The 14,165-nt window shown below is 43.5% G+C and overlaps 1 protein-coding gene across 3 annotated transcripts in view; it reads left to right on the top strand.

Annotated features, from left to right (window-relative positions):
- The first annotated feature begins 1,122 nt into the window (after nucleotides 1-1,122).
- The window catches only part of PANK3 (pantothenate kinase 3), a 28,022-nt gene continuing 14,979 nt past the window's right edge, over nucleotides 1,123-14,165 (top strand). For all 3 annotated transcript variants that reach the window (XM_054718134.1, XM_054718133.1, XM_054718132.1), the window contains exons 1-3: nucleotides 1,123-1,490; nucleotides 9,945-10,297; nucleotides 11,659-11,912. In XM_054718134.1, the coding sequence (XP_054574109.1) occupies nucleotides 1,463-1,490; nucleotides 9,945-10,297; nucleotides 11,659-11,912 (635 nt within the window). In that variant the 5' untranslated portion in view covers nucleotides 1,123-1,462. The remainder of the gene's footprint in view (nucleotides 1,491-9,944; nucleotides 10,298-11,658; nucleotides 11,913-14,165) is intronic.

The raw sequence follows: 14,165 nt of genomic DNA, 5'->3' as shown, positions 1-14,165 counted from the left end.
CTTAGAATGTGCTCTCTGTGTGGTAATGTGTGTCCCCTCCTGGCCTTATTCATAACCCTTGGCTTATCCTGTTCAAGGAAGGGGCACTAAGGCTCAGTCCTCCACTGCCAATTCTCAAACCATTGGTTGCCAAAGTCGCTGAATTCCTGGTCAGTCAGCTGGGGGGCAGATGTGGAGGGAAAGCCAGAAGAAGATCCCCAATGCTGTTCCTTCCCCTTCCAGCTGGAGGGCTCAGAATCTAGGAGGCAGAGGGAAAGGGGTGCCCTGGCTCTACTATGAGAACTCGAGTCTCTAGTTTTCTTCTCTGGGAATCCATTTCCCCTCTGGAAGCAAGGAGCTGGGCTGCAGGACCCCTGAGGGGACTGTGGAATGGTGACAAAGAGCATGTGCTCCCCACGTGGTTTAACTTCTCACATCCTGCCCCATTTTCAAAATGCGTGATAGACACACACCACAACGAAGAATAATGGTTCGTAGTACACAAGGTTGTTAAAGTAAATCAAATAATTCGCCAAAAGTGCTTAGCAGAGTGCCTTGGACATGGTAAGCATCCAACAAATGTCACCTATTACTACTATTGCCATTATTACTATCAACATCTTTACTCCAACTGCAGTATTTGAGGTGTCATTATTAAGCCAGGGGATTCCTTTGTAAATGTATTTAACGGTCTGTCTTAAGAGTGGCCTTTGAGCCCTGGATTCTGCGCCTTCCATGGCACAAGGACCAGCTTTTCTGCCTCCAGGGAAAGTAGGCAACTTCTAGTACAGCTATGACAGTACCTGCAAGAGTTTTCTTCCCCCTCCTGCTCTTTCCTCAGCGGGCAGAGGCCCAAGACCCGGACTTCGCAGCCCGCCCACATCAGTCACCATTGGCCGCCTCGTCACTGGCGTGACTAAGGCCCCGCCCCCTACTCTCTGGGCCCACTCTAAGGCGATCTCCCGAATGGGAGGGGCCTCGAAGGGGCGACCGCAATGCATCCTGGGCTTTGTAGTCCATCTACACCTCTGCAGCCAAAGAGCAGGGCCTCGCGACCCGCAGAACTACAATCCCCAGCAGCCGGGCCGCAAGCTGGGAGAAGGGGGGCTCGCGTCACGTGGACGCTCAGCCTGGGCGGGCTATTTCTCAGTGCAGCGGTGGCAGCTGGGGGACCGGGGCCTTTTGTTTGGAGCAGCTGCAGGGGGTGGGCCCCCGGAGCGGCGAGACCGGCGGCCTTCCCCAGCTCGCTCGGTCCTGGCCGCCCCTCTCAGGGCTTGGGGGGCCACCCCCTGGGCCGGCCTCGCCTCAAGCGCCACCGTCCCGCCCTAGGCCCGCCCGCCGGCCCCGCCCGGCCAGCTAAAGGGGAAGAACTGGCTGGGCCTCCTCGCAGGGCCTAGCCACCTCCGGAGTCGCTGCCACCACCACCACCACCACCCTCCGAGCACCGAACCCCAGGCTGCCCCTCGCCCCTCAGGCCGTCGCCATGAAGATCAAGGATGCCAAGAAACCCTGTAAGAGGGGCTGGGGCTCCCTGGGTTGGGAGAGCGCCTTGGGCCGCGTCTGGAAGCCCCTTGGCAGAGCGGCCCGGTTCCAAGCCCGTCGCCCACCGCCGGTGCCCTGCACGGGTTGGGGCAGAGGGACCATCAGGGCACAGGGTTGGAGGCCCCATCGCCTCACCCCCCTATACTTGCATGCAAACGCCTTCCTCCCCCCCTGGCCCTTTTCTCCCACTTCCTCCTCGAGGCCTGGGCGGTGCAAGAGGGAATTTTTAACTGGAGCCACCAGCGCCTGCTCCCAGCTTCCTCTGCTGTCGTGTTGAAAATGGGTGGTCATGGCTGTCACATTGCGCCGGAGCAGTCACTGATTTCTGGGCTTGCTGCTTGTGTCCTTGAAATCCCGGTGGGTTCCAGGGGATTGTCACTGTTGTTATAATTAGAGCTTTTCAAGGCCTGTGCCTGTAACCTGCCGGTGACTTACTCTTGTTGAGCATAATAACTAGTTTATGTTTGTTTAAAAAACAAAAAGGTAAAAATTGCAGGCATTTCGGCCCCTCCAAGCTAAACCACTGTTCCTGGTTAACAACTATTAACCAACTCTTGAGTATTTTGGTGAATACTCAGATATTTTTACAACTATCTGTGCAAAACATTCTTTGGAAGGGCAGATGAACTTTTATTTGCTTTCTTTTAATTTTAGCCTTTTAAAAACATTTCACTTCTGTAAATTATTTAATCACTCAGCTACTGGGATTGTCATACTTTTAAGTGCATTCTTCCAGAGCAACTAGGAATGTGGAGAACTGTGGGATTGTGTTTCTAGTCTCCAGGTTAGGGAGTGTCTCAAGTGATCCAGCAGTTCTAAGAAAACTGATAAAAGGGAGCACTGATCGTTTCCCGCCCGTCAGGTTTTGTTTTTGTTTTGTTAATCTTCACCTGAGGATATTGCGCCCCACCCCCACCCCCCAATTGATTTTTAGAGAAAGTGGAAGGGTGGGGAGAGAGAGAGAGAAAAAAAAGATTATCCGTGTGAGAGAGACAAGGATTGGTTGCCTCCCGCACAGGTACTGACCCAAGCCGGGATAGAGCCTGCATCCAAGGTATGGAAGCCGGGGAATCGAATCCAGGACCCTTCCGTCTCTGGCCAACGCTCTATCCACTGAGCCAAACCAGCTAGGGCTATCATCAGGTTTCTTGTGAACCTCAAAGGAGAGGCAACATACCAGAGCATCCCGAACACTGCTAATTGTTATTTAAATGTAAAATAATTTGATCTTAATTTTACAGATGAGGAAATTGAACTTGTTGAGCCCCAGAGTAACTCTTGCTATGCAGAGCCAACCAACTGTGCTAAGGAGGGTCAGGGCCTTAGGTCCGCTGACTCATAGCCTCGTATTCTTTCTTCTGCACCCATAGGGCATAGTCTAAATACTTAGAAACACAAACCTTTCTGATCTGGTAGTTAATGTTTGCCAATTTTTTTTAAAACACTAATGATGATTTCTTGTGCTAAAGAGTTCTTTAAAATAGTGATGTGAAGGCTTAAATGACAAAGTAATACATTAGCTGAATTAAACTAATCTTGAATACATGCTGTGTGTAAAACACTTGGACATCTTCCCTCAACACATACACTTTCTGTACTTGTCTTAGAATTTCCATTTAGTGGAATGAGTTTACCTCTGACAGGCTCACATCCTAACTCTTAAGGTATTTTCTTTTCTTTTTGCCATGATGGTGATTTGGTTACTTGGATTTGGGAAAACTTACACTCAGGTATGAATACCACTTCAGTCAAAGGTGTTTTCAACAAAGGTGATAATTAAAAGTTTATAAAATAAACCTTAGGTTGAGAAATGAAAGAACACCTATTGATTAAAGGTAGGTTGGCTATTACTACATTGTGAGACCATTAATGTTAAAATAGGGCCATGCTGAAAAACTAGCCAGTTAATTTGATTTAGAAGTCTAAAATAACATTTTCAGTTTCTTAATATAAAAGGTGGCTTTTAAATAAATAAAGGTGACTTTACTCAATTCTTTTTTTTTAATCCTCACCCGAGGATATTTTTCCATTGATTTTTAGAGAGAGGGAAGAGAGAGGGAAAGACCGAGAGAAATATCAATGTGAAAGAAACACATTGATTGGTTGCCTCCCGCTGGATTCCTGACCAAGGCCTGGGCCAAGGAGGAGCCTGCAAACCGTCTAGGGCTCCAGGTATATATAATTCCAGGACAGTTCATATTTTCTTTCTCACACACAGAAAAACCCAAGATGTTCTTTATTTTACCATAAAGAATTGAGTGGGGCCCTAGCTGGTTTGACTCATTGGATAGACCCTCAGCCTGCGGACTGAAGGGTCCCAGGTTTGATTCCCGTCAAGGGCACAAGTCCAGGTTGTGGGCTTGGTCCTCAGTAGGGGGCTGCAGGAGGCAGCCGATCAATGATTCTCTCTCATCATTGATGTTTCTCTCCCTCTCCCTGCCTTTCTGAAATCAATAAAATTAAAAATATATATATACTAGAAGCCCAGTGCACGACATTCATGCACTGTGTGGGGTGGTCTCTCAGCCCGGCCTGCGCCTTCTCGCAGTCCGGGACCCCTCAGGGGATGTCCACCTGCCAGCTTAGGCCCGATCCCTCAGGGGGCAGTCAGACATCCCTCTCGCAGTCCTGGGCTCTTGCAGTCCAGGACCCCTCGCTCCTTAACACCCACCTGCAGCGGAGGCGGGAGAGGCTCAGCCATGAGGTTTCTGGGTGAGCGGCGCTCCCCCTGGTGGTCAGTGTGCATCATAGTGACCAATCATTCCGCTGTTCAGTCGATTTGCATATGAGGGTTTTATTATATAGTGTTACTTCTAATTTTTTAAATCACTCAGGTTAGATATTAGATATGTATTTGTTTTGTTTTTGAGTACTTGTATAGGGTTTTTTAATTATAAATTTAGTGAATACCTAGTATGTGTAAGGCACTATGTGCATTGAATCATTTAGCCCCTACAGCACACCACTAACTAGAAGCTATATCTCAGACTGGTTAAATAAGTGACTTTGGCTTCACATACTTTCTTACATTATACACCTAAGGTTTAGAAAACAGTTGCTTTTAGATACATCTCTAATATATGACCAGGTTATTTACAAATGCATTTATTTAACTAGAAAATAGGAAAAGAAATTGGTTTCATCCTCTAGATTATATAACAAAAAGATTATCATTTCCAATTATGTGTGAATTAAAGTCCAGAAGGATGAAGTCAAATATTAACCTAATGAAAGTTTTTTGCTAGTTAAAATATGAGAACCAAAATAACGGCAATATTTGTTTGATTTGCCATAAGCGGTTTTTCACACCGCTTAAATATTAGATATTAAAGATGCTAAAAATCTGAACAATCATGTGTTCCTCTGCACCTCAACTGACTTGATTTATTAAGGTAAAGCCTTTTTTTTTTCTTGTGTGGCATGTAAACATGATTAACAAAGTGATAGTAAATCCTCACCTGAGAATATTTTTCCCATTGTACAGATATATTTTTTTTTTAATTTGATGTGATATAGGTTTTGGAGTCTGTGCTTTGCTAACCCAAGCAGTAAGGTACCTGAAATTTTTGTCAAAACCAGAGAGAATGATACAGCATTTATTTGTAGTTTTTGTCTGTATAATTTGATTGGCCTTGTATGTTGAGTCACTACTTAAGAATTATCACTTTCAGAAAACATACTGAATTTATGACCCTTGATCTCAGAAGGGTTTTGTGAACTTGACCTCAAAGGCAAGGGAAATAAAAGCAAAAATAAAGGAATGGGATTACATCAAACTAAAAAGCTTCTGCGCAGCAAAGGAAACCATCAACAAAACAAAAAGGCATCCAACCTAATAGAACATATTGCAGACGATACCTCCAATAACTGGCTAATATCCAAAATATATAAAGAACTCCTATAACTCAACAAGTACCAAAATAATCCAATCTAAAAATGGGCAGAGGACCTGAACAGACACTTTTCCCAAGAAGACATACAGATGACCAACAGGTATCTAAAAAGATGCTCAGTGTAACTAGCTGTAAGGGAAATGCAAATCTAATTTGGCATAGGATCCCTTTGGGCTGAAATTTGCATCAGGCCAGTAGCAATTTATCTCTTTAATGATTCTCTCCCACCCCTTTACCAGTACTTAGCAAGATACCAAACTTTATAATGCAGCTTTTTTTGAAGTTAACAGTCTAGATATCTATCTAAAGCTGTTTACATAATCTATCTGATAAGAAACAGAATTCTTGGTATTATTCTATGCTTATGGTAGTTCTGGGTATTTTGTAATTTATGGGGAACTACTGGCAGCTCTCTTAAGTTCCTGTCAGAAATAGAATGGTAGCTGTTGTTTTTGTTGTTGTATTTTAAACCAAATACACAGATCACAGGAGATTCTAGGAAATTCTCAGTCTAGAGAAGGTAATGTATATTTGCCATTAATAAAGCATTTATACTTATGGAATGTGTGTTTTATTTTTTAAATGTGTCCTTTGGTTCATTTTTTTCACCTTGGTAGTGGAGAGTTTTATTCTCAAAAGATAAGAAATGTCTAGGTTGCCCTAGCTGGTTTGGCTCAGTGAATAGAGCATCTGCCTGCGGACTGAAGGGTCCCAGGTTCGATTCTGCCAAGGGCACATGCCTGGGTTGCAAGCTTGATCCCTAGTAGGGGGCTTGCAGGAGGCAGCCAATCAATGATTCTCTCTTATCATTGATGTTTCTATCTCTCCCTCTTCCTTCCTCTCTGAAATCAATAAAGAAATAAATAAAAAAGAAATGTTTAGGTCATATGCAGTAAGTAGACTCCTTGTGCGCTGATGACCTGCTTTTAACCTGTCCCTTGGCTAGAAGCAACAAAGCTAGTTACTTGTCTGATTTCTTAGGAAACTAATATTTTCGTACTTTCACTGCAGATAAATAATGTTTGAGCTCCATACCCCATCCCTCCATTCATTTTGGTCAGTGACAAAATAACTTTTTAATGCACTGGAAAATGTAAAAGTTGGTCGTTAGACCAATTGCTAAATGATAGGAGTGATCATAATTAAGAATTTGTGACTTCTGTGTTCTGTTGACTCCCCCATAATTTTTTTTTAAGAGGAACTTAATTTTTTTTTATTGATTTTAGAGGAAGGGAGAGGGAGAGAGAGAGAAACGTCAATGTGAGAGAAGCATCAATCGGTTGCCTCTGATACACACCCGACCTGGTACGAACCAACCAAGTCACACCGGCCAGGGCCCCCATGCTTTTTAATGGTGATTGTTTCCCTGGTATAAGGAAATGAATTCCTGAACTCTGCTATCCCTATGCAAATGGTGACCTTTTTATTTTTTTGAGCCACTGACTGAGTTTCAGTCCCTACCTTCCTAATAGTAAGAAGAAAATTGGCGTAATTGAGTTCTACTAGAAATAGAAGGGACATGTAATGTTCTAGTTTACTAAGAAATTTATCATCTGCAATTTAGAATCTCTAGCTAACCTTTTTAGAGCAGACAGCACTAAAAGAACAGACAGAGCTAATAGGCTAGATGTGAGAGGAATCATGGGTTTTTTGCACTATTGATATAAAAGCTACCTCTGTGGGCAATAACAAGGAAATTGCATTATTTTTCCACTTTAATTTAGTTACTTCATAGAGCCTTCTGTGTGTCTAGACCAGTGGTCGGCAAACTGCGACTCGCGAGCCACATGCGGCTCTTTGGCCCCTTGAGTATGGCTCTTCCACAAAATACCACGTGTGGGCGCACACGTACAGTGCGATTGAAACTTCGTGGCCCATGCGCAGAAGTCGGTTTTCGGCTCTCAAAAGAAATTTCAATCGTTGTACTGTTGATATTTGCCCTGTTGACTATGAGTTTGCCGACCACTGGTCTAGTCCAATATACAAACAAGTGGATCTCCCAAAGGTTGAAAATGGAATGGCAATAAATATTCTATTCTGTTTCATGAGGTCCCGGTTGTTGATGATTGTGTCATTTTTTGTGCCTTATGTACCAGACACATTTTACAATCTTCAGTGTTTAATTTAAAACAAATGAGGTGGGATATGCTAGAATAATATAACATACTTTCTTTATGTTATAAATGTTTTTTTACTTTCTGTATGATGTTTTCTCTCTGAGATAGGACAGATGTGGTAGTTTCATGCCAATAGATCCACAAAAGCCTCCTGAGAAGCCTGGGAGATGTTTTTTGTTGTCGTTTAAATCGTTTTAGTGGTCCTAACCGGTTTGGCTCAGTGGATAGAGCGTCGGCCTGCGGACCAAAAGGTCCCAGGTTTGACTCCGGTCAAGGGCATGTACCTTGGTTGCGGGCACATCCCCAGTAGGAGGTGTGCAGGAGGCAGCTGATCCATGTTTCTAACTCTCTATCCCTCTCCCTTCCTCTCTAAAAAATCAATAAATATATATTTTTTAAATAAATAAATCATCTTAGTGATAATTATACCCAAACAGTTATTTTCTCTCTGACAAAGAGTCAAACAATTAACACTTCCCTGCAACCTAGACTTTAGAAACAGGACTCCATTCACGGAGCCTTTTTACTGCCTGAATTGGCCATTGGCATACCTTTAGGGTCAAAAACCTTGATGCTCATGCATAGCTGTAGAAGAGTAGATAATTTCTTACTCTCCAATATTTTATCTATAAACCTAAAGTATTTTTCTGGGCAGTAAGGTTCCTGTAGAACTTTAGTCATGGTTTATTGTAAGAATTAAAAGTCCTTCACGTGTTACTGGACTTTTTGCTTTTCAGAATGACAACATTCAGGTATTTATAACCTAGGAGCTGTCAGGCTTCTGACTGAAAATGAAACGGCATGAACTTTGAACCTGGTAATGCTGCCTCAGCTTTGTAGTTTGCTCTCTGAGTAACATTTTTATTTGTATGTATATTTTGATACCTGTGTGTTTGACACTGACAAAGGCCCAGAAGGAACAACTGTGAATGTTAAGTGATTTTAATAAATTTTGAGTTTTCGAAAATAAAAGATTTTTAGCTTAATATCACCTTGTACGGATTTTTCTATCTTTATGTGGCAGTAGTGATTTCTACCCCCCCACCCCCCATGAAATCTGTAATCAAGCATTAATCAAATGGGAGACTTCATTTTGGTTATGTAATATGAGAAGGATCCTTATTTTATCTAATGCCCATTGAAAAGTACCCTAATATCTGCTCAACAGATTTGGAAAATTCTGAAGGAATCTGCTTTATTGGATCAGTTGGGCCTATTCCATATTATTTTCTTTAAATATGTTTATCCAAGCAAACACTTGGCTGTGAATGTCTCCTCTGACCGTCAGTATTGCTGCTTGCTCTTGCTGATTTATTTGAATGAGGGGGAGAAAGTTGATACATAACTTTTTTTTAATGTTTTTATTGATTTCAGAGAGGAAGGGGGAAGGAGAGAGAGAGAGAGAGAGAAACATCAATGATGAGAGAGAATCATTGATTGGCCACCTCCTGCATGCCCCACACTGGGGATGGAGCCTGCAACCTGAGCACATGCCCTGACCAGGAATCGGACCATGACCTCCTGGTTCATAGGTCGACACTCTAAGCCACGCCGGCAGGGCTTATATGTTTATGATAAGTATTTCATAAATGAAAAAGGAATGCCCTGGTAGGAATTAAAAGGCCCTGGGCCAGGCATTCTCTGTATGGGTTTTTAGAAAAGATGTAAAAACATTTTGAAGGGAGAAGGGGTGTTATGTTTTATTCCGTAAGTATTATGGACTGATGCATGATTGAGGGTAAATGAAGTTTGTGGCTAATTAACTCATTTCTAATTTGCATTTCAAAAATATCCTATCTAATAAAAGGGTAATATGCAAATTAACCATCACTCGGTCAGAAATATGGCGGCACCCAGTCCAGAGGGGGGGTGAGGGGGGCAGCCGCTGAGAGCGGGCAGTGTGAGTGGCCTGGCGGAATGCTTGCTTCGTTGCTGCAGCGACTAGGCAAGTGTTCCGCGCCTGGCCGCGGATGGGCCTCTGGGCAGCAGGCGTGGAGCGGCCAGACCCCACAGAGAGCTACTGGCACACAGATTCATGCGCAGGGCTACTAGTCTATACTAATAAAAGGGTAATATGCTAATTAGACCAGACCTTCTTGACAAAGCCATGGTGACGGGGCCTAGGCAGAGGTGGTTAGGGGCGACCAGGCTGGCAGGCGGGGGCAGTTGGGGGCGATTAGGCAGGCAGGCAGGTGAGCAGTTAGGAGCCAGCAGTCCCGGATTGCGAGAGAGATATCCGTCTGCCGGTTTAGGCCCGATTCAGGGATCAGGCCTAAACCTGCAGTCGGATATCCCCCAAGGGGTCCCAGATTGGAGAGGGTGCAGGCCGGGCTGAGGGACACCCCACCCCCGTGCACAAATTTCGTGCACCGGGCCACGAGTATTTATATATTTTTCCTATTTTTATCCACAGCTTTCCCATGGTTTGGCATGGACATTGGGGGAACTCTAGTAAAACTCTCATATTTTGAACCAATTGATATCACAGCAGAGGAAGAACAAGAAGAAGTTGAGAGCTTGAAAAGTATCCGGAAATATTTGACTTCTAATGTAGCATACGGATCCACAGGTATTCGGGATGTACACCTTGAACTGAAGGATTTAACACTTTTTGGCCGAAGAGGGAACCTGCACTTTATCAGATTTCCAACCCAGGACCTGCCTACTTTTATCCAAATGGGAAGAGATAAAAACTTCTCCACATTACACACGGTGCTATGTGCTACAGGAGGTGGTGCTTACAAGTTTGAAAAAGATTTTCGCACAGTAGGTGTCTGTTACTCAAAGCCAAAAATTGGTACCCAGTCTCTTCAGTTTTTAAATATGAGGCTAGGTTTCCAACCAGTGTATTTCTTAGCTTAGTTCCTCCTGCTGATTCATGACTAGTTTTGAGTTGGGGCATTTAAACACTTTTATAAGTTCAGTAAGAAGTGCCAGATTTGGGGTTATTGTTGTACGTGATATTTGCTAAAAACCTGCTCTTGTTAGGGACTACAACAATAAAAAGAACTTTAATGAATTTGACAGTGTACAAAGCCAGATAGAAATGTGGCTTGAATTATTCTATTATTGTGTTACGTTTGCAGGTTTTGAGTATGAGCCATGTAGTCATCTCCCCCATAGCCATCTCCTTCCCTAATCCCAACTGAAGCCAGTGTCTTCTGATTAGTAGACACTTGATTGAAAGTCCCTGTTACCCCTTTTTTCCTGGTTTTATTTACTGTCTCAAAGGCAATTATTTGGATATGGCAAGAGGGCTATATAAGTGTTGATTTATGTGCTAGTGGAGGTTTGCCAGGCTTCTGGTCCTTTTCTTTAGAATCAAGATTTAAAAGTTGGTATTTGGGACTAATAAAATTTTCCTTGAAAATATGCATGTATGCCATTTAATTTCTCAATTCATATAAGAAAAGTGTTACTAGAACAGAAGTGATCACTTTATATATGGCTCGCATAAACTACCACCTTTGTAATTTAGGATAATTTAAGAATCTAAATGTTTATTAATTTTTTTCTTTGATAATCCTGATTTCAATTTATTGAGTAATTTAAACATAAATTTTATGACTTTGAGATCGGTTTGTTTGGGCATATTTTCCAAAAGCCAGGGGAGATGTCAGGCATCCCAAATCCCTGCGACTGAATGTTAGTTTGGTCCCTCTATCCCAGTGGTCAGCAAACCGCGGCTCGCGAGCAACATGTGGCTCCCAAGCCGCAATTTGCCGCTCTGTTGACTAATGAGTTTGCCGACCACTATCCTAGTTCATAGGTTGAAGTTCATCTACTGAGCCACAGTGTTCCTCTTTTAAATGCTTAGGTCAGTGGTCAGCAAACTCATTAGTCAACAGAGTGGCAAACCGTGACCACTGCTCTATCCCATCTTCGTGAAAACTAAGATGTCCAAAATGCCTCCAGAGATACCACCACCGTCACTGAGGCCACTGGACTAGATGAAGTCCCAAAGAGAATTTGACACAAAACGAAAAAGCAATAATGTGGGGGTCGTAGATGATTTTGAAGTTTTGTAAAGTACATGAAAATTATACAGTATAACCGAGTATTTTGAATGCTGGTTTTTGTTCACTTTATAAAATTTGTTGGCATTTTTTTACGGCATTTTTTTACAGATTGGAAACCTCCACCTGCACAAACTGGATGAACTTGACTGTCTTGTAAAGGGCTTGCTGTATATAGATTCTGTCAGTTTCAATGGACAAGCAGAGTGCTATTATTTTGCTAATGCCTCAGAACCTGAGCGATGCCAAAAGATGCCTTTTAACCTGGACGACCCCTATCCATTGCTGGTAGTGAACATTGGCTCGGGAGTCAGTATTCTAGCAGTCCATTCCAAAGACAACTATAAACGAGTAACGGGGACAAGGTAAATAATGAATATTTATAATTCACTAGTGCCAATTGGCATTAAAATTCCCATAATGTTAAGTGAATTTTTGCCCTGGCCAGTTGAGCATCATCCTGTGTACCAAAAGATTGCTGGTTCAATTCCTGGTCAACACACATACCCAGGTTGCGGGTTCATTCCTGGTCAGGGTGCATAAGGGAGGCTTCCCATCAAGGTTTCTCTCATATCAGTGTTTCTTTCTCTCCCTCTCACTTTCTTTCTCCCTAAATTCAATAAACACATAAATTGAATTTTTATCTGGAATGGTTCCAGTGACTTTTTTATTTTCCAAAGCATTTTTCTTCTTGCCTTATTTTTCACATTTTTATAGGTGTACTTAAGCCTAAAGCTTGCCATCTGCTGATTTCATGCAGAGTATTGGGTAACGTTGTAATTAATTCTTATAGGATGAATTAGTGTGCACTCTTTATGGGATAATATTAATGTTCCAAATATCCCTTCAGATTTTCTGTAGTACCTGAAACATGAATGTGAAATGAGATTTTAAATTTTTTCTCTGATTCTGATATATACTTGATTGACGTTTAAGGAGGGTGGAGACTCCTCTTTAATTTAAATCGATTTGGGCATATTTCAGGTTGATCTGTGGAAAACTCATTTCAATTTTTTTTAAAATATATTTTATTGATTTTTTACAGAGAGGAAAGGAGAGGGATAGTTAGAAACACTGATGAGAGAGAAACATCGATTCAGCTGCCTCTTGCACACTCCCTACTGGGAATGTGCCCACAACCAAGGTACATGCCCATGACTGGAATCGAACCTGGGACACTTCAGTCCGCAGGCCGACACTCTATCCACTGAGCCAAACTGGTTAGGGCTCATTTCAATTTTTTATTGATTTCAGAGAGGTGGGGGGAGGGGTGGAGGAAGGGAGGAAGGGAGGAAGGGCGGGAGAGAGAGAGAGAGGGAGAGAGAGAGAGAGAGAGAGAGAAAAACATCAGTGATGAGAGAGAATCATTGATTGGCTGCCTCCTGCACACCTCCCACCAGGGATCGAGCCTGCAACCCAGGCATGTGCTCTTAACTGGAATCAAACCCAGGATCCTTCAGTCCACAGGCCAATGATCTATCCACTGAGTCAAACCAGCTAGAGCCTCATTTCAATTTTAAAGTAGCACTCCTATTTAAATAATACTTAAGTTTAATAAAATTATTTTATTTTTGTGGGGGTTAAAAATCTACCTCCATTGTAACTATGCTAATGAATTACAGGAACGTACCGTAGTTCCCTTTTATCTGTGGTTTTGCTTTCTGCAATTTCAGTTACTGTAGTCCGAAAATATTAAATCATAATTTCCAGAGTTAAACAGTGTATGAGTTTTAACATGCACACTGTTCTGAGTAGCATAATGAAATCTCCATGCTGTCTTGCCCATGATCCTCCCTTTGTCTGATCTCTCCACACTGTGTATGTACACTTCCTGCCCCTTAGTCACGGAGTAGCATCTCGGTTATCAGACCCACTGTGGCGGAGTTGCAGCGCTTACATGAAGTAATTATTTCAATAACTAGAGGCCCGATGCACGAAATTCGTGCACTGGGCAGGTGGGTGTCCCTCAGCCCAGCCTACACCCTCTCACAATCTGGGACTGCTGGCTCCTAACCACTCACCTGCCTAATTACCCCTGATCACCCCCTAACTGCTCCCCTGCCAGCCTGATTAACACCTAACTGCTCCCCTGCCGGCCTGATAGCCCCAACTGCCCTCCCCTGCAAGCCTGGTTCCCCCCCCAACTCCCCTCCCCTGGAGGCCTGGTTGCCCCCAACTGTCCTCCCCTGCTGGCTGATTGCCCCCATCTGCCCTCCCCTGCCGGCCTGATCTCGCCCCCAGCTGCCCTCCTCTGCTGGCCAATTTGGTTCTGATTGGTCGGTTTCTATGCCAGTCAGCGTCAAAAGCTCCACCTCCTAGGTAGCCATTGGCTCCTCACAGTTCACCCAGATTTTGTTCTGATTGGTCTGTTTCTATGCCAGTCAGCGTCTCTAGGCCTATCAATAGGGCCTGATCAGAAAGGCAGGGCTGATCAGCTGCTCCGGTGGAGACCTGGAGAGAAATGGAGGCATAGCTGCTGGCCAGGCTTGGAGAGAAAGAGAGAGGCAAGTGCTGATCAACAGCTGCCACAGAGGCTACAGATCAGACCCTTCTTCTCTCTTCAGGCCTTATTCACAGCCCCCTCAGCAGTCAGTGCTGGGTTACCGTGCCTGCAACCA

The sequence above is a fragment of the Eptesicus fuscus genome, chromosome 6 (genome assembly GCF_027574615.1).
Source record: "Eptesicus fuscus isolate TK198812 chromosome 6, DD_ASM_mEF_20220401, whole genome shotgun sequence".
Taxonomy (NCBI): Eukaryota; Metazoa; Chordata; class Mammalia; order Chiroptera; family Vespertilionidae; genus Eptesicus; species Eptesicus fuscus.
This window is presented reverse-complemented; position numbering and strand designations above follow the sequence as displayed.